Source organism: Nannobrachium achirus (genome assembly GCF_963921795.1).
Source record: "Nannobrachium achirus genome assembly, chromosome: 6".
NCBI classification, from domain to species: Eukaryota; Metazoa; Chordata; class Actinopteri; order Myctophiformes; family Myctophidae; genus Nannobrachium; species Nannobrachium achirus.
Genome location: NC_137815.1, coordinates 32,747,710 through 32,774,295, shown reverse-complemented (window position 1 = coordinate 32,774,295; position 26,586 = coordinate 32,747,710). Strand labels below are relative to the sequence as shown.

At 43.5% G+C, this 26,586-nt stretch overlaps 1 protein-coding gene across 1 annotated transcript in view; it reads right to left on the bottom strand.

Moving 5' to 3' along the window:
• The window catches only part of bsnb (bassoon (presynaptic cytomatrix protein) b), a gene marked incomplete at both ends in the record, with an annotated part of 112,762 nt that overhangs the window by 75,648 nt on the left and 10,528 nt on the right, over window positions 1-26,586 (bottom strand). The window contains 3 exon segments of the mRNA XM_080728142.1: window positions 3,813-4,607; window positions 26,136-26,351; window positions 26,353-26,479. Of these exon segments, the coding sequence (XP_080584268.1) occupies window positions 3,813-4,607; window positions 26,136-26,351; window positions 26,353-26,479 (1,138 nt within the window).

Genomic DNA, 26,586 nt, shown 5'->3' with positions numbered 1-26,586 from the left:
TGACAAATTAAATGTCATTTTGTTATATGCTGTTTTGGCCATCTAGTTTGATCCAAATTAATTAGGCAATATGTCACTCATGAACACATAGACAGTCTAAAAAGTTATCCTGTTAGTCAGTAAATTATCATTCCATTCCATGCTAGCTGTATGCAGCCATGCTAATTATAAAGAACAATTACCGTAGGCAGGTTAAAGAATATTTGTATTCGCAGTACAGTAATTAAACACAATATGTTTCTCCTAACGTGGACAGATTATGTTTTGTAAATACTAACGCGTGACAGATATGCATAAGTCTGAGAGATGAGTTCTTAATCAATTTGTATATCAATTGCTCAGCTATGCGACCAATTACAATATACTGTAGGTGCATGGCCAGCATGCTGAATCATTGTCTGTACTTCTCATTTATGCGCAGATTAATTTCAAAGAGCTTCTTAATCTACCCTTAGTCACCTTTATTACCGTCTAAAGGTCTGCCAATTAGACTCTGTGTGTTCTCTCCGAAGGGGAAAGGTTGAAACACTGTGGTGGCCACATGTTCAGAAGTAAACTCACCAGCCTTGTCACCATACGGCACCTTCACTGAAAGAGGGAAAATGGCTCAAAGCTACGGCTGTGACATAAAGAAAAGGACAAATGGGAAGGGAATAGGCTTATAATTGTTGAGAAATAATCGGATGGTATCGAGGAGGAATGAGGTGAACAACAATGGGGAAATCTCGCCATTTCTAAGTCCCATTATTTCGACCAGTTAACATTTCACCAGGTTAACATTCACCCAAGTCGAAATACTGGTACGTAGAACAAATGTTATGTCGAAATATCGACACGCTCCCAACAACAATAATGGGCATTCATACAACAGGTTCCGATGAAACGAATCTGATTGGTTGAAATAGCTATCTACCCATGCTTCAAACAAGCATGACCGCACGCACACCGTGCTTCAAACGAGCATCACGGCACACCTAATCAAAATGTAAACAAATCAGCTGTGCCGAGTCCTGTACCCGCACGATGCTAAGTGGCTATGCTAGCAGTTTTCATGAGAAGTTCAGGGACAAAGCTAAACTATCATTAAAAAAATATGAATTCCTATTGAATATCTTAATTACAATGACATTCATTGAGCTAACATGGTTTTCTTTTAAGGGTGTTGTTGTATAATCGCAATATTACACTCGAGGACATGCTTTACAGTGATTATCGGCACGACAGCGTTGCTGCAGGACGAGGCATAGCCGAGTTCAGTAAGCAACGCTGAAGAAAGCACGCCCTCTGGTGTAATATTGCTTAATTCATACGATACGTGGCAATTTTCCTCATAAGTCACGTGGCCTTGAGTGATATAGATGAAATAGCCATGGTGTCGTCATTAGAAATCAGTCTGTGTGAAATATATTGCAACCAGTTCATGTGTTTTTTATCTCATCCTTGATTGATTGAATACTTTATTTGCAGTTCGTATATAAAACACAGGACGTTACAGTTCAGATACAAGGTCTACAAATAGGATTTAAACCCAAGAAAGCACTATGGCTTGTTTACATTGGGGTCCTTTGTACTCAATTCGTTGATTCATTTCATCCACCCACTGGTACCCAACCTGACAGCTCACATGGAATGAAAAGAAAATTGTTCACAGGTTTGAAAAGAATGTGCTTTATGCTAGATTGAGTCATGGACTCTATTAGCCAGCAGGGCAGAAAAAGAATGATTTAAGCAGCAGGCAAGAGTCCATTTTTGAGCGGTGGTCACACCGTCTCCATAGCGTGGCCGTGTGTGTGTGTGTGTCTGTCTGTCTGTATGTAGCCTGAGGAATGTGTAGCCTGAGGAATGTGTAGCCTGAGGAATGTGTAGCCTGAATACCACTGAGTGACCAGAGAGGTTGAGCATCAACTGCAATACACACACAGGCACCCCCCCCCCCCCCCCACCACCACCGCTCAGTTCACACGGGTGTGATTTTTAAAACAGACTACCAGAATTCTCAAACTTTTTGTAGGTTTCACCAATAGGTTCACCGTATAGCCAAGCACGAAGATTATGCCTAACAATACGATGTATCTTTGTTTCCCATAACGATCTATGAATGGCCAGTGCCAGAAACCAGATGCCTCTCTATAGAAGACAAGGCTCACCCTTAAAGAGCCAACAACGCTCTGCAGAAAGCCTGTTATTACGGCTATCATTCAATTGGGCATTGATTTGCATAATTAAACACGGGGATTGCCTGACTGTTGAAAGCCTCCTAGCTCCTATTCTAACTTACTCCAACCCCGGGAGAGGGCTTTGATGCTTAAAGCAGGGGACACTTAAGATACACTAGGCTGACCTAAGAGATTTTATGAGGTGAGGCGAGCATAATATCCCAGCACGAAAAATTGATCTACAGCAGTGGTTCTGAAACATTTTAGGGCCTGGCATGTGGAAGGAACACGTTATTCCAACCAGTTCCTTTCCCCTCCATCTGACCAGGGGGAGGCAGTATAGAGACCGGAATTACTGCATGTTTTTTGTGAGGGTACCTATCCTACCGGACACGGTGAGAACATGCAAACACTTTACAGTATGTCATATTAACAGGACGTAAATATGTAAATCTTTCCCCTAAGATACAGTAGGCTACCGGAGTACCGGAATATGTCATGAGTAAAACTTGAGAGAATATATGTTTCCATTAGGACAGATTGAAACTCACTTTTATACTCTGTGTTTAACCCCTTAAACCCTAGCATCACTATTCTGGGGGGAACATTCACCTGCAGATCTACAAGCTTGTAGATTTTTGGTGAAGAGAAAAAGAAAGCACCACGTAAAGTTCAAGTGACATTGACACATTCCAAATATTATCAAAGTATTCTGAGGCACCCCTGTACTTGCGTCAAGGCACCCTAGGATGCCACAGCAGCACCCACTTTGAGAAACCCTGATCTACAGTAGATCACAATGGATAAGTCCTTATTTCCCATAGATTCCACTCCATGCAAACACAGGGAAGGCTGCTCACTGATGAGCTGATCAACTCTGCTAACTATAAACTTCTACCCATGATTAACATAGACAGGAGCAGCAGACTGCAGAGCAGGAGCCTCAGCTCAGAACAAGAACCGAAGGGGAAAGAGACAGACAGACAGACAGACAGACAGACAGACAGACAGACAGACAGGGAGAGAGAGAGAGAGAGAGAGAGAGAGAGAGAGAGAGAGAGAGAGAGAGAGAGAGAGAGAGAGAGAGAGAGAGGCACCTACATTATAGGCTAAATTAAAGCCCAGTGTAATACATTGCATACAGTACATAAATGTGGGGATTATATTTGCCTTATTGTGTCCTTTAAGTAGCTTCACACTTCTGCAATCAAGAATAATACCAATGAAATGAGGGTAATAGTTGAGAAATACATAAAGAAAACCAGAATGGGCTCAGAGACAATAAGGACTCCTCAGGGGCAGAGCAAACTCGGGCCAAGTCAATGCCCCACAACAACACAACAGCTTCTGGAGCCAAAGTCCTTGAGCCAAGCCAACATACATCCTCTGTAAAAACACTGCTTCTTATACTCTAAGGCCAGGCCGTCAGTAATGGAGACAAAACACAACACAACACGCAGTCACACACCACTGCACTGTGACACAGCATTTTTTCAGCACAAAACATTTCAGTAAATCATCTCATTTCAGCGAGCTCCAGTCTGCTGCAGGCATTTTTTGCAACGAACTGACATGACCCGCTCCATTTCTCTCCACACACAGACGGCGGAACAGCAAATATAGAAAAGCACACTGTTGGTATAGTCACAGTCTTACCTCGACTAGGTGTGGAGTGGGGTTGAATCCACACATGTTGCACACCTGGGAGTGGCATTGGGTACAGGTGTTGTAATTCGGCGGTTCCGCTGCATTGCCCACGTTGAGGCCGGTCTTACAAAGAGGACAGTTAGCCGCGGGTTTCGGCTGCTGTTGTTGCTGCTGCTGAGGGGATGCATGGGGACCCTGGTGCTGGGGAGGATGAGTCCCAGGGGGTTTACTTGCCCCTGGCGGTCCTGGACCCTGAGGTCCTGCAGGTTTGGGGGCTGTTTTGGGGGGCTGCTGCTGCTGCTGCTGCTGAGCGAGGGGGTCGATCTCCGATATGAGCGTGGTGGCCTGATTGAGGAGGGAGGCGCCGAAACCGAACAGCTTCCCAAAGCCCTGCTCCGGAGGCGGGGGCTGTCGGGACGGCGAGCTTCCCGCGCTGCGGGTCTTGTCCTGCTGGCCGGCTTTCAGGGGAAGGTGGGCAGGGGAATTCCGGGACGACAGGTCAGGCTGCGACGGGGCCTTGGCCATGCCAGGGAGAGGGACAGCTCCCGGGGGGAGCTTGGCCTGTTGCTGGCCTGGCCCTGGAGCAGTCTGTTTGTTAGGGCCGGGCTGTGTCGGAGGATGTGTCTGTGGAGGAGCTTGTGTCTGTGGGGGGTTCTGTGGCTGAGGGGCAGGCTGAGTGGAGAGGTCAGGTTTGGCTGGTTGAGAAGGAGAGTGTATCTGCTGTTGACTCTTGGAGCGTGGCGTGTCCATGTCCATTCCCAGAGCTCTCTGCATCTGACAATTCAGACATAGCCACTCTTGCACCTATAAAAGGAAATATAGAAACACGATTAACGAGATATCCTTTTTCCTCACAAAAAACAGTATATTCTGCTCAAACTCGCTTACTGTAAGAGAACACGTGAGATTATAAGCCTTTGAACCTGACAGATCCAAATTCACACCCCATTCTTTTCAATCTATGAACTCTGTCAATACTGACATACCCGTCATCACATTCAGCTCAACTTGACGTTTCCATTGATGTGTCTGTTCACTTCCATTCAAGAGGGTGTGAGACTGTGAGTGTGAGCACAACTGATACCTATTCTAGAAGTTTCCTATCGGGTGATTTTTTACACTCTGGAATTGCAAGAAGTCATAGAAACGTACTTGTCCTGTCATTTAATAGGCATATAGAAAACAATCTACATTTTAGCACAAAGCCTTCTTCAATATTATGAAGAGGTTCACTTCCAGGTTCATATCCATATTCCTGACGGTCGCAATACTAAATATAAACAAAGGGGAGTAAATATGAGAACCTCCCTTTTAGATAATAATTATTAATTATGATAATTAGTATATTGTCATATTACTGCTAGTGCTAATTGCCAAAATTAAGAAAGGCCAGACAGAATAACATTAAAAGGGAAAAATATTTACACCATAATGGCATACCATGATACCCACACAACAGAGGCACAGGATGTGCTGACATACCCATTTCACAGTGTGTCCACCAGTTCAGTAGAGAATTTGAAATACTATTTATAGTGCTGTTCTATACAGCACTGGCTGGCAAATAACATTTACAAGAAATGTTTGAAAACCATCCTGTTTTTTATATTACACAAACCACTGATAATTAGAGTAGCCAAGCCAAAAATGAATGCCTGGCTGACAGATGTAATGACCATGTAATATGCATACAAACACAGGGAGTGAGAAACAAACAAAAATAGCCTAGGGTTCAAAGGGTCAACTGATTGTTTATTTGTTTGGTTGGTTGATTGATTGATTGATACTTTATATCACTAAAACTATGACCAAGTTATTGTTAAGTGAATGACCTCTGATGATCTAAACAAAACATTTTTACAAACACTCTCCAGCATGTGTAATTAATACATTTTGGACCAATAATACCATACCAGCGTGTGATTTCTCGTCATACCCAATATTTCCCCTGTCTTCAAACTGTGTCTGGTACACAGTATGTCTAGAGTGTAGAGTCATGTCATCAACATGGATCTGTCCCATTTAGCGCCGCCATCAGGCTGATTTTTCCAAATACATTTTTGGACACTGCTCCTACAGATTTGGGCCTAAAATCACGCAAAGCGGTACACAGTATCTCTAATTTCATGTCATCAACATGGATCCGTCCCATTTCCCATATTCCCTCCTGATTGGCTACGACTGCCTTCTAAAGTTTCTGTATGCGACGTGATGGTTGTTTGTTTACTTCATTTACAAAAAAGTCTACACAATTAGAGAATGTAGAAGAATTGTTATTTTGATCAACGTCTTCCTGTCTCTACTATGGTACCAGAGGCTAAATCTCATCAAATGGTGGTCCGTGGCTCAAATGCAGAATAAATAATGGGCCTTGATATGAAAAGGGTTGAAAACAGTATAAGATCTCAGAGTCAGTCTACCTTACTGTCAATCACTGGCATTCATGTTGAAAATGTGTGGAAAACCTTTGAGACACCTTTGAGACTCATGTTTACTTTCACAAATAATTACTGGTTTTCTGCCATACAAGCCATAGAAATTGGTGCTTTGATATGAAATCTCTTCAAGTTCAACTTCAAGAGGCTCTCGGTTTAGGCATGCACCAAGAAATGTTTCTAGTGGTTTTCCAATGTTTTTGCCTGCACCCATTTGCCAAAAGGTCTCTGCCAAGGCAAAAAGAAAAAATAGCTACTCAGGTTCTTGTTTACAAATTACTGCATGTTTTTTGTGAGGGTAACTACCCTAGTGGACACGGTGGAGAACATGCAAGCTCCACACAAAAAGGCCTTTGGCCAACCCCACCTACTGTAGGGTATGGGCACTGAGGAGGAGGAGAGAACACGCCCCCAGCGTCTCCAGCGGGAATCGAACCCAGGATCGACTGCGCCACAATGAAGGTCATTTGTAGTGTGCAGTGTGTGTGTGTTCCAGCTTTCTCTCTGTGTGGCAGACTAGCAGTGTATAGCCAGCGGCTAGAGATGATTATCCCATAGCTTGCGGGGCTGTGTAACCATGGCGACAGGACAGATCCCATAGGCTGAACATGCCAATCTACGGTGATTACTGATTACATGAAAAAGGCTAATTAACAGCTTATATTTTGGGAAAGTAAAAAACAGGCGTCGTGGTTGTGTGCATACCTGTATGTTAATGCCTGGTCAATGCCTGTGTATAAATTCAGATTATTGTTGAACCCGCTGAGGACCATGTGGTTATGAGTGACTGACTGACTGACTGACTGACTGACTGTCTGTCTGTCTGTCTGTCTGTCTGTCTGTCTGTCTGTCTGTCTGTCTGTCTGTCTGTCTGTCTGTCTGTCTGTCTGTCTGTCTGGACTGACTGATTGACTGATTGACTGACTGAAGTTTCTGTAGTATTTCTGTAGATAATGGTTTCACCCATAGAATGGTTCAGCCCAGATTGATGTTAATAACGGACGGCATGTGTGATGCGTATGCAACCCAAGTGTGGAAGTAAACACAGAACATCCTTGTGTGGACATTGCCTTTTCTTTCTACTAGACAACAACAGATTCAGCACGAACAGAAACATTACAGTTTCCTTGTTATTATATAACAGGATTGAGAATACATTATGTATCCTCTGTGCCCAAGTAGCCTAAGCTATTATTTGCCTATCAACAAATCAATCACTAGGATTGTAGCCAATCTTACCTCCCCCTTTTCAATGATTTATTGCATGACATACCCTTCTCCCTAAAGCAAGCTCCCCCTCCCAATTGATTGTTTTTATTCGCCATTTTGTTGAATGTTTTTTAAGCATAACAGATATTTTTGTGGACCATAAATAACAGGAAAATGCATAGCTTTCTGTCACATAGGGTACAAAATAAATAAATAAATAGGCTCTGTAGCTGCGACACAGACGGATCACCACATGCTTGCTGTTGTGCGTAATAGCCCCCCAAAGACCCATCCTGAGCTAGGTAGGAGAGACCCTGGTATTGACCATAATCACACAGTGGTCATTTTGCTCTTGTGTCATAGGCCTACTTGGGGGTTGGGAAACGCCGCCACGCCAGAGTATTTAAAATGGCCACCGGTCCGTGTGAATTTGGTCAATGTTCAGGTTATTGGTAAACAGCCGTTTGAATAAATCAATGACATACCGGTACATAATGAGGAAAACAGAGCATCCTCAATCAAACAAAATGGATACCCTTCATTGTCCAGCCATTACAATGTCTGTCTACTCTCGCTTTCTCTCTCTCCCGCTCTCTCACACTTCCTCTCTTCCTCTCGTCTCTTTCACATTATGCACACACACACAGACTAGGGCATTCACCAAATATTCGAATATTTGAATATCAAAGTCACTCGAATATATATATATTTTTTTCTTTTTTTAATGCCCCTGGTGGATGAATTTGTTAATGCTCTATACCAGGGGTTCTCAAAAATTGTTAGGCCGTGGCCCCCAAAATAAACATATTTGAACTGGGGACCCCCACCCTGACAAGCACTTGGAATTGTAGGCATTACATTTAACGTGATTCTTTTCCGCAGATAAATATTGTGAAAATAGCAGATCTACATGCTCACAACTTAGATCGGCTATTTTCACAATGTTCGCCTCTTGAATATTCGACTATTCGAATACTTTGAGGTTGAATAATTCAAATACTAAAAATCACTATTCGTGAATGCCCTAACACACACACACACACACACACACACACACACACACACACACACACACACACACACACACACAACGTAGTCACTTGGTATCTCTCCCCATCATCAAGTGCTTTGTCTCCCATCACAGTCACAATCTGCTCTCTGTGTCTCTCTCTGTACTTCATCTCCATCTATCCTTATTGTTTCGTCTTCCTTCAACCTTTGTCAGTTCCTTGTATTTCTTTTGCCCTTTTTATCTCCTCCTCTCTCTCATAACACAGACACAGGAGAAGATGACAGAGGACGGAGGTGGTATGGTGGCACGAGGCCATATGTAGTAATTGGCATCCTAGTGGCTGAACAGCTGCTCTACTGACATCACTGCCTTCGGACACTTGGCTATAATATTTCATAGGGCCCTTAACTGGCTTAAAAGGACGTCTTCAGCCATTTTCAACCTACCTTCGTATAATTGGTTCTTCTTGCTAAATGCTTGTGGTAACGTGGTACCATTTTTCTCTATGCTGTCTTGTGTCTCAGAGGAGGGCTGTGGACAGTTCAGAAACCTGCCTGCCAGTGACATCATCGATGTGGAATCCAAGCTAATAGAAACGTTATATTCCTGGACAGTTAGCATGCTATTGTATAATGGAAGCCATTGTTCCTGCGTTAATAAAAAAAATAAAAACAAAAACCCTTTCTGAAATGTCCACACAAAGCCGTATGAGACACAGACAGACCGAGCAAAATAATTTTACCATTTTATCACAAGCATTTGTGATTAGCGATTTTTCTATCGATTACTCACCCCATGGAGACTTGAATTCATGGATGTATTTTTTGTTTTTTTGGGGGTGAACTAACTATCCCTTTAAGAAAATTGAGGCAGTATAGGTGAGAAGGGTTCCTGTGTGTGACTCGACTTTATACAACTTTCAACGTGGGTGCCCGAATGAGAATCAAACCCTGAACACTGACAGTTGTAATGGGCCAAACTCTGCCCACTGAGCTGTGCAGGATTATAAGGAAAAAACGTATCGATTCGTCCCTACTCCCTATACACAGTAAAGTCCTGAGTGTTAATCTAACTATGAGAGCTTGAAAATGGACCTAAATTTAAATTACCACTCAGGATTTTACTGTGTACTCAAGATGGTTTCACATACTGTACCTGTATGTCTTGGACCTGCAAGCCTACTATACATTGTATGGTATACGACCAGAATAGTGGTAATGAATTCACACACACTAGCATGCAGAATGTCAAGCGTAATCACATACTCACAAATGTGTGCACATGCCACCTGAAAGGTGGCCCAAACTAAGAATGATAACTATAATACTAAGATGCTAAGATACTCAGAGGACCAGTGCCAGAGGGAGCACCTATTGTTCAAGTGTGTTAATCTGCTATAGTGGGTCTGACTCTATCTGCCTTTCAGAGAGTTGGATCTCTATAGACGGACAGAATCAGTCGCAGGCTCAGCACTGTCTCAGCCTGGTGCCTGCATGGTGGTGGAAAAAGTACTTTGATTGATTGATTGATTGAATACTTTATCAGCAGTTGGCATAGGAGAAGCACAGGACAGTACAGTTCAGATACAAGCGTAAGCTATACGGTGTGTGCGTTGCTGCTCACTAGCGAGCCTGGCTCTTTGGCTGACTGGTAACGTACCGTATATGCCATCAGATATCGGGGTCCCGGGTTCGCCTCCCGGCCCGAGGCTACGTAAGGTCTCTGTTACACGTAAAATGTACTTTAAAGTACCAAAAGTCGAAAATACTCATTATGCAGAATGTTCCATTTCATACGTTTTTAAAAGTATAAAATGTGTAAAAAAAAAAAAAAGAAAAAAAAAACTGTTTGGAAGATCTTCAAGATCTGATATTTGCAAATAGCCGAAATGTATTTAGGGCTTAAGTGGGTAATGTATGTTTTGTAATAGTAATCAAGTAACTACTAACTAAAGTTTAAAAAAATAAATTGTGGAGTAAAAGTACAAAGTGCAGTAACATAACAGCGAACACATTTTGACTGAAACATGGCTTTAAAAGTGTTTCAAATGGTCAACCAGATGAGATATTGGCATATTATACCCAAGTGACATTACACTGATTGTATATCGGTTTTTGAGGTAGTTGTTTATCCCCCAAAATCACAGAGGCTAATTTGACCTTTAGGATACACAAATAAGTCCATGTGTCCAAAACGTACTGCACTTTAGCTTCGCGTAGGGCAGTATACAGTATATAAGGAGTGATGAGGCCATACATCAGGGTTCCCCGATTAGTTTTCCCCAAGGGCCGAATTATGTCTAGTGTACCAAGCCGAGGGCCACAACATTGCATGGGGCGACGGTGGTGTTCCCGCTACTCCAGTGACAGTTCAGATATCGTCGTTGTCGGGTGAAAATGTCCAAAACCGTTCGTTTTGCATTTATCATTTTAAAAATGATTTAAACGAGTGAAAACAGCCGATCTACAAGCACACAACGCCTCGCGAGGCGTTGTGTGCTTGTAGATCTGCTGTTTTCACTACTTTTGTGCGACGGCCTCGTATGATGACGCAGGGCTTTACTTTGTGAAAGAACGTACACATTTTGAGATACGAGGTTTCCACCCAATAATGACGATATACTAGCGTTGTTGCTGCTCTTATACCACCATTATTACTGGGGTTGGTGGGGGCCAGACAGTAGCCCCCCGTGTGGCCGCAAATGGCCCGCGGGCCGCTTATTGGGGAACCCTAGCTGCCATACATGGTTTTCACTGTCAATCAAGGGGCGGGAAACTGAGTGGGTGGGAGTTTTCAGTGAACCCCGGGGACAGTCAGAGTAATGCGGGCAGCAAGAATAAGAGCAACCAGCCAACAGCAGCCAACATCTGAACCTTTATCAAATCAAAGCCGTCATTAGGCCGCAAGCAAGCACTCCCTTATTCTGTTGTTTTTTGTTTTTTCATCCCTGAGTGAGCACTCCCTTATACTCTTTAGTTTTTTTTCCCCCCTTCCCCTGATGTCCCTTTGTTCTCTTTTCCAAATGCCAGTTAAGACAATCGCATTAGCCCGTGAAAACATAGGCAGGGCACTTATAGGGAGGAGGGCAAGCTGTTATTCATCAGTTTCATCTTTTTTTCTCTGTGTGCCTTTGCCTCCACCTCATCTTTCTATCTCATCTCCTCCTCCTCCTTCCCCTCTTGTTACGAGGCAATCGTGTGGATCTTTATTATGAAATATGATCTGTTTCATCATGATCAAGAGAACGAGAGAGAGAGAGAAAAAAAGAACACAACAACAAGCAGACAGCCGACATCTCTGTCTCTCCCTCCCATGCCCGCCCTCCCTTTTCTATCACTTCTGTCTTACACCCTCCATCTTGTTCCTTCTTCTTCTTAGCCAGGCGTTGTTTGTCCTTTCCTTTCCTCACTGCTATGCTCCCAATACTCTTCTTCTCTCCCTTGCTCTCATCTCACATATCATCGTTGTCGGGCAACAAACCTTATAACTCCATATTCCATCTTTCTTCTTTTCATAAACAATTCCCTATTTTATTTCTCGGCGTACGACGGTGTTGCACAAAAGTAGCAAAAATGTGCAGATTTACAAGTTCACAATGTGATGCACAAGGAGCTTGTAGATCTGCTATAGCCAAATAGTACTGTACTATTGATAGGACAGTAGACTGACAGGAAATGGGGAGAGAGATGGGAGCGACACGCAGCAAAGGTTGGTCGGGATCGGGAATCGAACCAGCCACACGCTGTCAGGCTACACTGAGCCTAAGTGGTATGCGCCTGGACCGCTAGGCCAGCAGGCGCCCCAGTGCTGTACTTCTGTTGTGCTGCTCTGTTTCTCATGGCATTTCTGCTTCCATTATAAAATAACCTCCAGTGAAGAGCGACGAGGGAAAAATCAGGGAAAGTGAGAATCGAAGCGGAACGCAACAAAGGTCATAGGTGAGACCACCCAGCCCCCCCCCCCCAAAAAAAAAGAAAACATGACATGTGTCCACACTAGTCCCACTGCTGCTGAGCCACCAGAACGGACCGGCGCTGTTGGGTTTGTGAAGAGAGCAACACATACAGCGCTGCCAGAAATAGAAGCTTTTAGTAATAAAGACCCATGAGACCTGGGTCTAGATCAAATAACAAGAGCACAGCAGGCCCTAACGTATGCAATACAGCCCTCTCTCACATGCATGCTCTCTCGCTCGCACTCACGCCCGCATGCATGCACGCACGCATAGACACGAGCGTGTACACACACACACACACACACACACACACACACACACACACACACACACGCACACGCACACGCACACGCACACACACACACACACACACACACACACACACACACACACACAAAAACAAACAAACAGACACACACATTATATCACATTCTCCATCCCAGGCAGGTCTACAAAAGTTCCCTCCTTGCCACATTGTTTGTATTATTAAAGGGCACAATGGCCACAACACAGTCCATCACCAGTATATCTACAGCAGCCTTGGGAGTGTCTGGTGGCCGCAGCCAGCCAATGCACACAGACTATATAATGATCCTTGTGAGTTGCAAAGGACCAAGAGTTCCAATCCGACTCCACATCTTGTCTCACCTCTCTCTGCCCTTGGTTTCCTGCATGTCTACACTCGTCCTATGCCAGAAACAAAGCATTAGAAATGGGCGAAATAAATCCTATATAACCGCTGGCATCCCTATTCTGGGCACGTCATGATCAGTATTGGTGATTTAATGTTTTGGGGGATGCTATTTTAATGACGTCACACGCACGTCTGGAGTTAGCAGACCATTAACCCATTGATTTACCGGTAAGCCTAGAATTATTGACTGCTTTAACTGTCGAAAAATAGCAGATATACAAGCTCACAGCGCGGCACCGAGTGCCGCGCTGCGAGCTTGTAGATCTGCTATTTTTGAAAAAGTCGTGAAAATGTGTGCAAATCTTTGAATATCTGTATTTTCAAAGCGAACGTTTGTAACTAAAACGTTGCTTCTGGGTGGTCCCTGGAACTAAATATTTTGAGGTGCGGGTCCGTGGCCAAATGCATGTCATTTTGGGGGTCCTAAATGTATTACCTACAATTCCAAGTGCTTGTCAGGGTTCTTATGACTTCCTATCTAGCCAAGCTTTATCAACCATAAAGAAATATATATATTTTTAAAGACAAAACAATAAAATAAAAAAAAATAAGAATATATATTTGGTGAATGCCCTAGTACTCAGTACATGTGCGTGCGTGTGCTCCTGGCCGCCTGCTGAAAAAGACTGGGGACGGCGTGTACCCGCGCGACACGGCCAATTCAACACTGGTCATGATAGCGAACAATCGGCAAAAAATTGTCCCGCTGCAAGCTTATGGCTATTTTTTGCTATCTGACACACAACAAAATAGCTATATTAGGCCAGGGTTTAAGTGGTTAAATAAAATAAAATAAAAACATACAGAAGCCGCCAAATAAATGACAGGGGCAGTGAGAGACGCAGACACACACACACACACACACACACACACACACACACACACACACACACACACACACAGAGGAGCGACGCAGTATCACCATGCAGCACTTACAGAGCTGCTGAGCACTGCAGTTTGGGAATGAGGAGGATGCTCTGGAATGCAGTGGGTTATTGACTCATTCATTCACAAAATACTGGGCCACAAGATATCAAAAGATGACCCAACACCTTCTGCATCTCTTTCTCTCCCTCTCTCACACACAGGGGCAGGCACGCACGCATGCACGCACGCACGCACGCACGCACACACACACACACACACACAACCAGTCATATTGCCTGCTATAAAAGCTATAGTTGTATTATTATAGCATGAGACTGAGACTATAATGTCAATGTGACGGTGCCCTGCTCTGTAGGAAAACCTTGGTGTCTGAAGCTCGGCTCAAAGCACAGGAAAACCTGGTTTCAGGTCGGAAACGATTATCTATCCAGATGATCATCTAAGCGTGACGGATTCACACAGACCCAATCTTAAACCTCCCGATCTGCTCACAGACGCATCAGATCCACCCAGATGACAATCAAACATGTTTGATATTATCTGGGACGTTCACCACAACAGCCGAACGACTAGTCTAGTCTGCAGGAGTGACGAGCGGTGCAAAGAACAGACACTGTGGGATGTGCCTGAAAAGACTCTGGTGGAATCGAATTGACCACCATTTCATGAGATTTAGCCTCTCGGAGGATTTAGCCTCTCCAAAACGTAGAAAATGTTTTATCGTTGGATAAGATTTTGTCCATAATTCCTGTTGCTGTGGCAATTATTTAGTATATGAGTATATGGTAGGGCATTCACAAAATATTCGAATATTCGAATATCAAAGTCACTATTCGACGTTGTTCACTGAAGTCGAATATTTGCTTATATTATTTTATTGTTTGCTCTTTAAAAAATATATAGTTTATAAAGCTTGGCTAGATAGGAAGTCATAAGAATGGGTTGTCAATGCCCCTGGTGGATGAATTTGTTAATGCTTTATACCAGGGGTTCTCAAACCTTTTTAAAACATATTTGAACTGGGGAACACCCTGACAAGCACTTGGAATTGTAAGTATTACATTTAATGGGACTCGTTTCCGCAGATAAATATTGTGAAAATAGCAGATCTACATGCTCACAACGCCTCGCAACGCGAGGCGTTGTGAGCATGTAGATCGGCTATTTTCACAATGTTCGCCTCTTGCTTACTTAATATTTAACAGTTTGGCCAGTCCTGTCGAATATTCGACTATTCGAATACTTTGAGGTCGAATAATTCGAATACTAAAAATCACTATTCGTGAATGCCCTAGTATAATGGCCCAGCCAACTTAATCTGAAGTGCATTAAATGATTCCTGCCGAGAAAGTGCTTGCGAACCACTGTCCTAGATTGTGCATCAGGCGGTCTTCTTTTCAAAATATTTCTGCATAATGCAAAATTCAGCGTGTTTGTGTCTCAGCTGGATTCTTGACCCAGTTCATGGAGTTTGTCCACTTAAAGCCACAGTTTGAAAAACGCAGTACGCGATGTCTCCATGTGGAAGCTTTTTGCCCCAACGTTTATATTAAGATATTTTTCACTCTGAAGTTTATTCTGTGATCTTTTTATATAAAGACGGACAGCACAGTACAGCATGTGACAGCTCCATGTATGCTTCGTCTCATGGCGGTGCAACTGTTTGTGACGTACAGTAACTGTGATGTAAACTAGAAACCACGGTCCTCAAAGACATTATGCATAATGATCTAAAAAAATCTTGGTTCCATTTTGCCAATAATAACGGAATTTTCGGCAAATCTTTCTATGAAGCCTGTGTCTATAATGCATTATAATCTGCTTATGACAGTGTGTCCTTATCTTTCTACTACATTCATGGTATCTCTGTGTCTGTGTCTGTCTGTGTGTGTGTCTGTCTGTCCCGGGCATAACTCAGGGACCATTCGTCCTGTCTTCTAACTGCAAGTGCATTTACCTGTTTGCTATGTAAGCTAATTTTGTTATGCATCTCCCTATCTCTCCTTCTTTATTTTCTCCTAAGAATCGCCAAGCCCTTTCTGAACACTAATTAAATCAATTTCAGAAAGAGATGTAATCCCTTGAAATGACCTAATACGCAGAAGAAGAAAAAAAAGAAAATGGGGGAGGGGAGCTCATGTTAATTTAATTCTGTTACAGTAACTATCACTGGGATTTGTATTGAATGCAACTAGACATTTGGCTTTTAGATGGAGCTATTTTTCAGGGTCAAGAATTCAAGCTGAATGGCTCTAAATCTCACATTATTTCTTATTTGCTATTGGTAAAACTGGTAAATGATTCTTGGAATGTTTGTATGTTACAATACAATATAACTTATACAATTGGGGTGGTTGTATTTTGTCTCCCTGCTCTTCCAAGTGTAAATAGAGCTTCAATTGTTAGAAAATAGTTAGAAATAGCTTTACACAACAACAAAGACAAGAACAAAGAGCATAACATAATAAAAAGTCTGAAAGAAACAATAAAACGGCTTAAAAGGAAAAAAGTGTGCAAGAAATAAAAGAACAAAGAGATAAGAACACAAATCCAGGCTGTAACTAGAAACATGTTCTCCTCGCAACACACCAGTACGTACAACGTAATATGATAAATCAGATGAAGTTTGGAAAAAAATCTGTAGGAAAAAAGTTGTTTTGCGTCTCCAACTGTGCCGGAAATTGGACGGACACACACACACACACACACACTAGGATGGACGAACGGGGCTAAAACATAGTCTAGACCGCACCCTCGGCCTGGAGGTCACAAATAGATAGTAGAAGCAAATCTGTAAAAGTGGGTTTTTAGAAGTGATTTAAAAGAAAACTGAACAAAGTACATTTTCCATCCAGGTCACTTCAAAGACCAGCTCCGATCGCCTTCTGTCTTTGGTCTGACTTTGGAAGGACCAGGAGGGCGTTGCCTGAGGATCCCAGGCTGCGCTCCGGCTCAGATGGGGTTAAAAGGTCTGCGTTGTAGGGAGGACCTAAAACTGAGCCATGCTTTAAAAGTAAAATCAATCAAATCAATTCTAAAACGAATAGGTAACGAATGACAATGAAGGGAGGCTCAAATTGGTTGTAAAACCCCCAACATTCAGGTTTTGTCTGTACCACTCTCCTTTTCTTTTTCTTTTTGTACCCTTCTTCTCCCCAATTTAGTCATTATGCCTATGCGCATAATGATGCATGGCATGCAGGGGGAAAACTGAGCAGTCAGTTAAATACTGTAAACCTTACATAACTTGAACACACCAACCAACATCTCTGCTTATAAATGCTTCAAAACCAAGAATTCTTCTGAATAATTATGACTTAGGCAGTGGAGAGATTCCACCCGGAATTCTCTCTGAATGTTCATATTCATAAAAGAAGACACGCTTCTTGTGTGTGTGCAAGAGCATTCTGCACAGCTTTGTGCACCAACTTTGCCGGAGGAAATCATTATTGTGGACCCCAAAAGACTGATTTCCTGCAGACTGGGTTCCTTGAGTTTGCTGTCCATTTACGTTCCTTGCTCATTTTCATTCCTTTTTTTTTAATCCCACGGTTTTGTAACCCATTTCTCCCAGTGCCAATTGCCTATGTAATCCTGGGCTCTGCTCTCCCTCTGCCGCGCCTGGGGAGACAACGGACAAACCTCATGCTTCCTTCAATGCATGGGTAGTCCAAGTTGTTTCTTTTCACCTGACAGGGGGGATTTCCCTGGGATGGACGTAGCACGTGGAAGGAACATGTTATTCCAACCAGTTCCTTTCCCCTCCATCAGGCACCCCGGCTGGCCAGGGGGAGGCATTATTGAGACCAGGATTACTGCATGTTTTTGTGAGGGTATCAACCCTAGGAGACACGGGAGAACATGCAAACTCCACACAGAAAGGCCCTATCGCCGACCCCACCTAGGGTGTGGGTGCTGATGACACGGAGGAAGGAACACGCCCCCAGCACCCACAGCGTCCCCCGGTAGGACTCGAACCCAGGACCTTCTAGCTGTGAGGCGAAGCGCTAACCACTGCGCCACCGTGCACCTGCTCATTTTCATTCCTACTCGAAATATTTTATTTTTGCTCATTTTCATTCCTACTCGAAATATTTTAAGTTCTTTGTCTGTCTGTCTGGACTTCAATAAAAAGTGTTTTAATCCCATCTGTGGCCGAACACCATTTGTCTCCCCTCATTTACTTCCTGTTTACATTGAACCGCTCATTGAGGAATACAGAGGACTTGTGGCTTGTGTTGTGTGTGCCACCAAAACTGTGGGAGGAGTAGCACGCCAAACTTTAGGCTTTCCTTGACAATGAATTTGCACAAGTACTATACTGTTGGGACAAACTAATTCACTAATACATTCATATAAATTAAACTATATGTCATATCCCTTGGAAACACACGATTCCCAATGAAGCCGGTCAATTTGACATTAATCACCCATGCTATGCCAAGCTACTGCAGTCATTTATATTTCTCAAGGATTTCATTTTTTCAAGGTTTTACACTCTGGCCCTGTAAAGAAACTAGCCATCTTTAAGAGGTGTCTATGTATCCGGAGCTAATCTGCCAAACAGATAAACCTATCAATGCCAAATGTCCAAGGGTTTTCAATATGTCCGTACAAATGTGTTGTCTGTTTTACATACCATTATAAATGTTCTGATTTTGATCATAAGACCCAATTACTGAATGTCAAGTCTCCAGGTTTTCTTCAGAATATGTATGACACTGATTTACTACGGGTCCGCATCAGCGTGCCGACGGGCCGGTATGCCGACACTAAAATGAACCCTAACCCTAACCCTAAACCTAAACTCAGTAACCGTGACGAGTAACTAACCTGCTGACACTAGTCGGAACAGCGGCCCGTCGGCATATTGAAGAAGAAGAGAATTTACCTACATCATCCCACGAGAGAAATTCAGTTTTCAGCTTAACCCAGTGCTGCCCACAAGGAGCACGAGGGAAGGGGAGCAGTGATAGCTGGAGCAGGGAATCGTACCTGCGACCTCTGGGACCTCCAGAGTCCTGGGTATGGACACTAACCACTCAGCTATCACTGCTATATTGAGTGGACCTCATTTACTACGACACTATGGCACATTAGGAGTCTAGTACTAGTGGTTCTCCATTGTTTTATTTGCAAGGACCCCTTTAACTCTGAGAATGTACAAATGGAACCAAATGGACCCGTAAGCCGTAGTAAGGGTCCATTTGGTTCCATTTGAACACTCTCAGAGTTACAGACCTGTTATGGTCATTCAGGGCTTGCTCTTTATGTGTTTCTGCTAATAATATTGTCCATTCACTTTGTATGTCCGTGTTCATCAAAGGCCAGCATGGCCATGACCAGAGGCGTCACAAGGGGGGGAAAAGTGGGGACTGAGTTACCAGGGCCCAAGGTGGAGGGGCCTTCATTATTTTATACTTATATATCGTCGTTGTCGGGTGAAAACCTTGTATGTCCAAAACAGTTCGTTTTGCATTTATCATTTAAAAAAATTATTTAAACTAGTGAAAACAGCAGATCTACAAGCACACAACGCCTCGCACTGCGAGGCGTTGTGTGCTTGTAGATCGGCTGTTTTCACTACTTTTGTGCGACGGCCTTGTATGATGAAGCAGGGCTTTGCTTTGCGAAAGAACGTACACATTTGAAACTTGGAGATACGAGGTTTCCACCCGACAACGACGATATATTATACTTTATACTAGCTATTGAAAAATAGTAGATCTACAAGCTCACAGCGCGGCACAGTGAGCTTGTAGATCTGATCTGCCCACAGTGAATCCTTGTACCCAGGGCCCAGAATTTGGCGTGACACCCGTGTGCACACACTGCCAGCAGGCCAAGGAATTACCTCCTCATATTTTCCTTCACATGTTTTATGATTATATATAAAAAAATATATATATCTTAACTTACAATTTATAATGGAACCCAAGGGGGCCACACGAAGTCCAAAATCCACCTGGGAGCCACGCTATTATCAGATCCCATCTTGTTTCATATATTTTTATTGTGTTCTGCCTGGTAAGAAATAACCTATTTAAATATTTCAATATTTTGTCCGTTAATACCTCAAACCTCACACTATATAGTGGACTGGCTTCTTGAATGCAGTGGAATAATGCAGTGGACAATGGGCTTTTTTTTTTTAAGGGAGCCGGGGGCTACAAGGCCAGAATTAATATAGTGTTGCATAGCTTTAGAGCAGCAATGAATAGACGGACTATGATGGTTCATTTATCATGCCCACTCTCTCCTATTCTAGCTCCCCGCCTTTCCCATCTCTCTCTCTTTCTCTCTCTCTCTCTCTCTCTCTCTCTCTCTCCCCCCCCCCCCCCCCCCCCTCCCTCCCAGCTGTGTGTCTGGGTTTTCTGGATGGGTGAGTAGAAGGAGAAGTAGGGTAGGCAGCGTCTATAAATTGAAAATGGACCAATTATAACGCAGCATGTATTTGTGGTGCTTTCTCAATTCTCCTCTCCTCATTGTACCACTCCTCCTCCTCTTTTGATATCTTGTTCTCTGTTGTTTATCCTGTCACTCTCTCTCTCTGTCTACATCTGGACGTGTGGCGCCTGTGGCGGGCTGTCTCTCTCCCTGCCTCTTTCTCACCAATGTCCCTAAGGCCAGTTTGACATCACATTTACTACACACGCACGCACGCACGCACGCACGCAGCATGCACGCACGCACACACGCCACACACACACACACACACAATTAGAGCAGCATAAAGAACGTACATACAGCATAGGATTGCACATACATACTGTATATAGTATATATTACTGCATACTCTTTCTTTCTCCAGATTCCAGTTTGTCCCTCTAAACTGCCTCCCAGTCCCTGTCAAAGCTTGTTATACAAGTATAAATATTCAGAAATGACTGGTGTCGTAAACAGACACTCCCATCGTATGGTCAGCCATAGCTGAAGGGGTAGAGTGAGAGGACGTCTGGGAAACAGAAGGTCCCCGGTTTGCACCCCCGCGGCCGTGGTCTACATGTGTCGAAATGTCCTCGAGCAAGGCACTTAACCCTCTGCTCCCCGGGCACTGTGTAAACTATTAATGTAGTAGAGGACAAATCTCACATAGATTGTGTGCAAATGCACTATGACAACCAGAAATACCCCCCAAAGGAGTGGGGAGGAGGGGGGACCATATCGCCTCAGTGAGAACATTAATACAGCTTATGCTGAACGAACAGTTCCACGTGTAGAGGCTATAGCTTGGAGTCTGAGGTCACCACCATGCCATCAGGGAATTTATTATGAACAAACTTAAACTACAACATCCCGCAGAAATCACACAAATAAAGGTTTTCTTTAATTTGTTGTAGTTTAAGAACTATTTTGGCTGTGACCCAAGCAGCAAGGATATTGTTGGTCTTGGTCTGCCTGTCTGTCAAAAACCTTCAAGCACTAAACTTCAGCCTGGACAGAGGGGTCAGATCTCAATGACTTACCACTCGCTCATAAGTTTGAATGATACCCCTCTAGTTAGGAATCGGGAGAAGTGGGAGACTGAGTTGGGTGAAACTTTTTTTAAAGAATGGTGGGAGGGATCTATTGACCGGGTTAACTCGTCATCGCCGTGTGCAAGATTAGGCCTTATTCAATTCAAGGTTTTCCATAGACTTCATTATTGTAAATCCAAGCTTGCCACAATTTACCCCGGAATTGACGACAAGTGCGATAGATGCTCCTTATCACTGGCAACTCACACTCATATGTTTTGGTCCTGTCCCAGACTGGTACACTTTTGGACTGAGGTTTTTGGAGTGTTATCTGAGGTATTCTCGGTTCATTTGGAGCCCTCTCCCCGTATTGCCATTTTTGGAGTACCGACGGACTTTCAAATTCTGACCACAAAGAAATTGAACATATTGTGTACCTTAATAGCAAGACGTAGAATACTGCTGGGGTGGAAATCACCAACCCCCCCCCTCTCCTATTGGCATCCCTTTATCACCTATTTCGAGAACTTAGAGACACTCCCAGCAGATCAACCTACGCCATAAACATGCTCAATGGTTTGCTCAGTATATGTTTGGTCAAATATAAGGAATATACATTATGTAGGGACAGGATCTGTAAATATTCCGCCAACGCAGTACCTGTCTAACACTTGATGATGAGGATGTGTGTGTATCGAATAGTTCAACCCACTGATGACTTTATTGTGAATGTTTTTTTTTTCTTCTTTTTTGTACTTATACTTTAGATTTATGTTGACTTTTCTTTTCTTTTTATCTTTATTTGTATGTATTTTTTTCTATTCACCTTAACTATTCCGTGGACTGATAGGACAATGACGACAATGGGGGGGAGGGTTGGGTTGGGGAGAAAAAAAAGAAAAAAGAAATGTCTTGATTATATTGTAAATTAATGATATGAATCTATTGTTTGACTTTGACATGAATAAAGATATTCTTAAAAAAAAAAACCTTCAAGCGCTGCCACACAACACAAGAAAAGTTATCCCTGTTTTACGATGGACCTAAACAGAGACAGCGGAAACACCGCCATGAAAATCAACCAATCAAAACACTGCACTGACGCACCACACTTAACTTATAAGTAGGGTCGCTCAGTGCGCGCACTCAGCACACCCGGGGCGCAGCGCACTGGATTTTCGAACGACACCGCACTGAGTGCACCAAATGAACGAACGACAACATGACACACCAGTGTGTTGAGAGTGCATTTCCGAACACACCCGATGTATGCCTGGTTGTCAGGTAGGTGGTGACCCAGCTGAAGTCAGCCACACACCCACAGTGTTGTTGTGTGGTAAAAGGGGGAGGGGATAATATTATGATGTCATTATATCAGTGTACTTCAATTGGGCCTTTTGACTCAGAGGCTTTCAGCTTTTAGGAATATATGCATATTATAACCACACCTGGGGGTCTAATAGAGTAATGTTGACTCCATAGATACATATAAAACTGAAAAAGCACAAAGCTATGGCACCACCTCTTTAAGGATAACCTAGTATTGCTGGTTGAAGCTTATTCCAAATGATGTGCTTGTGTCATGGAAAGTCTGCTTCAAGAATATATCTTAGACAGCTCCATCGTTATTTTGTAAACAGAAAAAGATTTCTCCAAAAGCTCAAAAACAATGTGATCAACAGACAATAGTACCTGGGACTATTTTATTGACAAACGAATGAGAAAATAAATGTAACACCCATGGGGATTTTCTTAAGGGTTGTGGGTATTCTAACCATATCCAATAAAATAAAGATATTTCAGATACTCAAATTCAATCGTCGCATTTTACGAGTCAAAACAATTGCTCCCCAGTTCACAGTAAATGGCAAAAGGCCCAGGTTTGTGTCTGATTAATTTGAGTTCCCAGAATTCTTTCCCCAGCATTCGCATACAAACGGGAGGGGCGAGAAAACTAGCGTCTGATGAAATGCCATTTGAAATGGTTGCGATTGTAATAATTAAAGAGGGAATTCTGCTTTAGGGTAAAGATTTCACTTTAGTTTCCTACACTATATCGTCGTTGTCGGGTGGAACCCTTGTATGTCCAAAACCGTTCGGTTTGTGTTTATCATTTTAAAAACGATTTAAAACAGTGAAAATAGCAGATCTTCAAGCACACAACGCCTCGCAGTGCGAGTCGTTGTGTGCTTGTAGATCTGCTATTTTCACTAGTCTTGTGCGACAGTCTTGTATGATGAAGCAGGGCTTAACTCAACGAAAAAACGTACAAATTTGAAACTTGGAGATATGAGGTTTCTGCCCGACAGTGACGACATATAGCTATTCAATTGTATTCTCATATCATATGTCTTTCCCATCATCATCATCATCATCATCATCATCATCATCATCATCATCATCATCACAAACTAATCGATTACTTGATAAAGGATTATATTAAATGTCCTGCAGTGAAACACAAGCCACGTCCACGCTAAGTGGGTTAGGGGGTAAATCTTCGGGCCTCAGGGGAGCAGCTCTACGCAGAGCTCTATCGCTGCTATTCTCTCTCTCTCTCTCTCTCTCTCTCTCTCTCTCTCTCTCTCTCTCTCTCTCTCTCTCTATCTCTCTCTCTCTCCCTCTCAGGCTGTCAGTGTGTGACGAGCCCATAGCAGCTCAACTGAAAAATACCAACATCCTCCTCTTCCAGTGTTCCCTTTTCTCCCATCCTCCTCCTCTTCACATTCTGCCTCACCACGCCATCCTTCACTCCCTTCCGTCTCCATAGGAAGTCTACTCTCTCTCTCTCTCTCTCTCTCTCTCTCTCTCTCTCTCTCTCTCTCTCTCTCTCTCTCTCTCTCTCTGGCTTCCTCTCGTATATTTTCTATTACTTTCCCTCACCTTACCACCTCTCACCCATCCTCTTCTCCAATATAGTCTCATCCACTACTATTATCGTTCCCCATTCACACGCACGCACGCACGCACGCACGCACGCACGCACGCACGCACGCACGCACGCACACGCACGCGCACGCGCACACGCACACACACACACACACACACACACACACACACACACACACACACACACACACACACACTGTACACACAATACTGTGCATGTGCACCCACATGCACAAGGCACCAGCATATTTACATAATGTGAAATGCAAAACACCAAAGTACTCTCCCTTATATTTGCTCAGGCTATGGCTGTGCTACCATTGTAGTATAGACATTGTAGTATAGTAAAGTGGACATGGTCATTTGGCAGTACATTGTAGTATATAATAAAGTGACATGGTCATTTGGCAGTACATCTGCGCCGTGACTCACTTGAGTTGATTAGAGGCCTTTTGACGAAATGAAACAAACACACTTGACTGACAGCCAAAGTGAACCATGACTTAATTCGCTCAGCTATTGTGTACTGTAAATCTACAATGTATCATTGCTTGCAAGGACGAAGCCTGATTAAGACCCATGACTCATTATTACAGAACTGACGTACAATAAGTTCTGTGTCACCCGATTATTATTATTGCCATCGCAACAGTCATAATAGGCTATAATGCAGTGAAAGCAGGAATGCTGTCACCAAAAAAGGTCACAGCTTTGGTAAGAGCTTGAGTACGTTCTCTAAAAAACAAGTAAATCAGACTACTTGTTTGGCGAATATTGTTGATGACGCCACGCCGCACCTCTACTGTACCTACTGTCTGTCGCCTGGAGGGAGAGCTGACTGCAGTGAGAATGCGAATTGTTATAACAACATTTTAAACTAGCAGTTGCAGCTGTAAAAATGATATAGATTCCGCAAACTTCATGGCATATTTATCGTAAAAAAAAAAGTTTAAGGGTATCCAGGGTCTCGTGCTTCAAAAGCTCACAACGTGAGCCTGTAAATCGTCTATTTTCTGTGCGCGGCACCATACGACGATCGAAGTATACATTCACTACTAACTACGCAGTCACTCGGTTCAGAGGCTGATACGGTCCCGCCAACTTTTCAGACTGTTTGGAGAAAGACCATGTGACCTACTGTAGCATAATGTAATATTTCGGGGCGTGGCATTTCTGCTACTCTCTCAGGACACCTTGGATTCCCATTTAGAATGGGTACACATTATTGTGTATCATTATTTTATGCTTTAACTATTGAAAAATAGCAGATATACAAGCTCACAGCGCGGCACCGAGTGCCGCGCTGCGAGCTTGTAGATCTGCTATTTTTGAAAAATCGTGAAAATTAGAATTTTGACCCGATTCTATAAGTGTCTTTTGAATCCTATGAAAAACCTATGTTTCTATGTCAGCAAACTGGCTAGCCATTGTCAAAGAAAAGGTCTCTTTCACTTAACTGGAGCTCAGTTAGTCATCTGAGAGACAGCGGTTCTCAAACCTTTTCATGTGAAGGACCCCCAAAATGATATTCATTTGGCCACGGACCCGCATCTCAAAATATTTAGTTCCAGGGACCACCCAGAAGCAAAATTACAATCGTTCGCTTTGAAAATACATATATTCAAAGATTTGCACACATTTTCACGACTTTTTCAAAAATAGCAGATCTACAAGCTCGCAGCGCGGCACTCGGTGCCGCGCTGCGAGCTTGTATATCTGCTATTTTTCACTGGTTAAAGCATTCAATAATTCTAGGCCTAAATGGGTTTAACTACATGCACTTGACTGCCTACCTCTGTGAGGTGTGGGTTGGGGTTGAACCCACACTGGTTGCACACCATGGAGCGACACTGTGTGCAGGTATTGACGTTTGGCTGGCCGTCCACGGTGCCCGTCAGGTCGGCGGTCTTGCAGACGGGGCACAGCTTGCTGCTAGGCATGGGCGCAATTTGAGGCACGGAGTACGGTGACGTCGGAACGCTGCCCGCCGGGGAGGCGGCGGGGACCTCCTCCTGTCTTGCTGTCGCCCCCCACGTCCACCCGGAGGCTCTGTCTGGCGGCGTGGCCCTGGCCCTGGCCCTGGGAAGCCAGCCTGTCCCCGGGCCCCGGACCTGTTTGGGGCGGTCTGCCGGATATGCTGTGGAAAAACAAGACGCGGGAAAGGGGAGATGATACATCTGGGTCCTGCCGCACAAGATGTAACTGACTTTCAAATACTTTTTTCTTTTTTTTACAGAGCCCAGG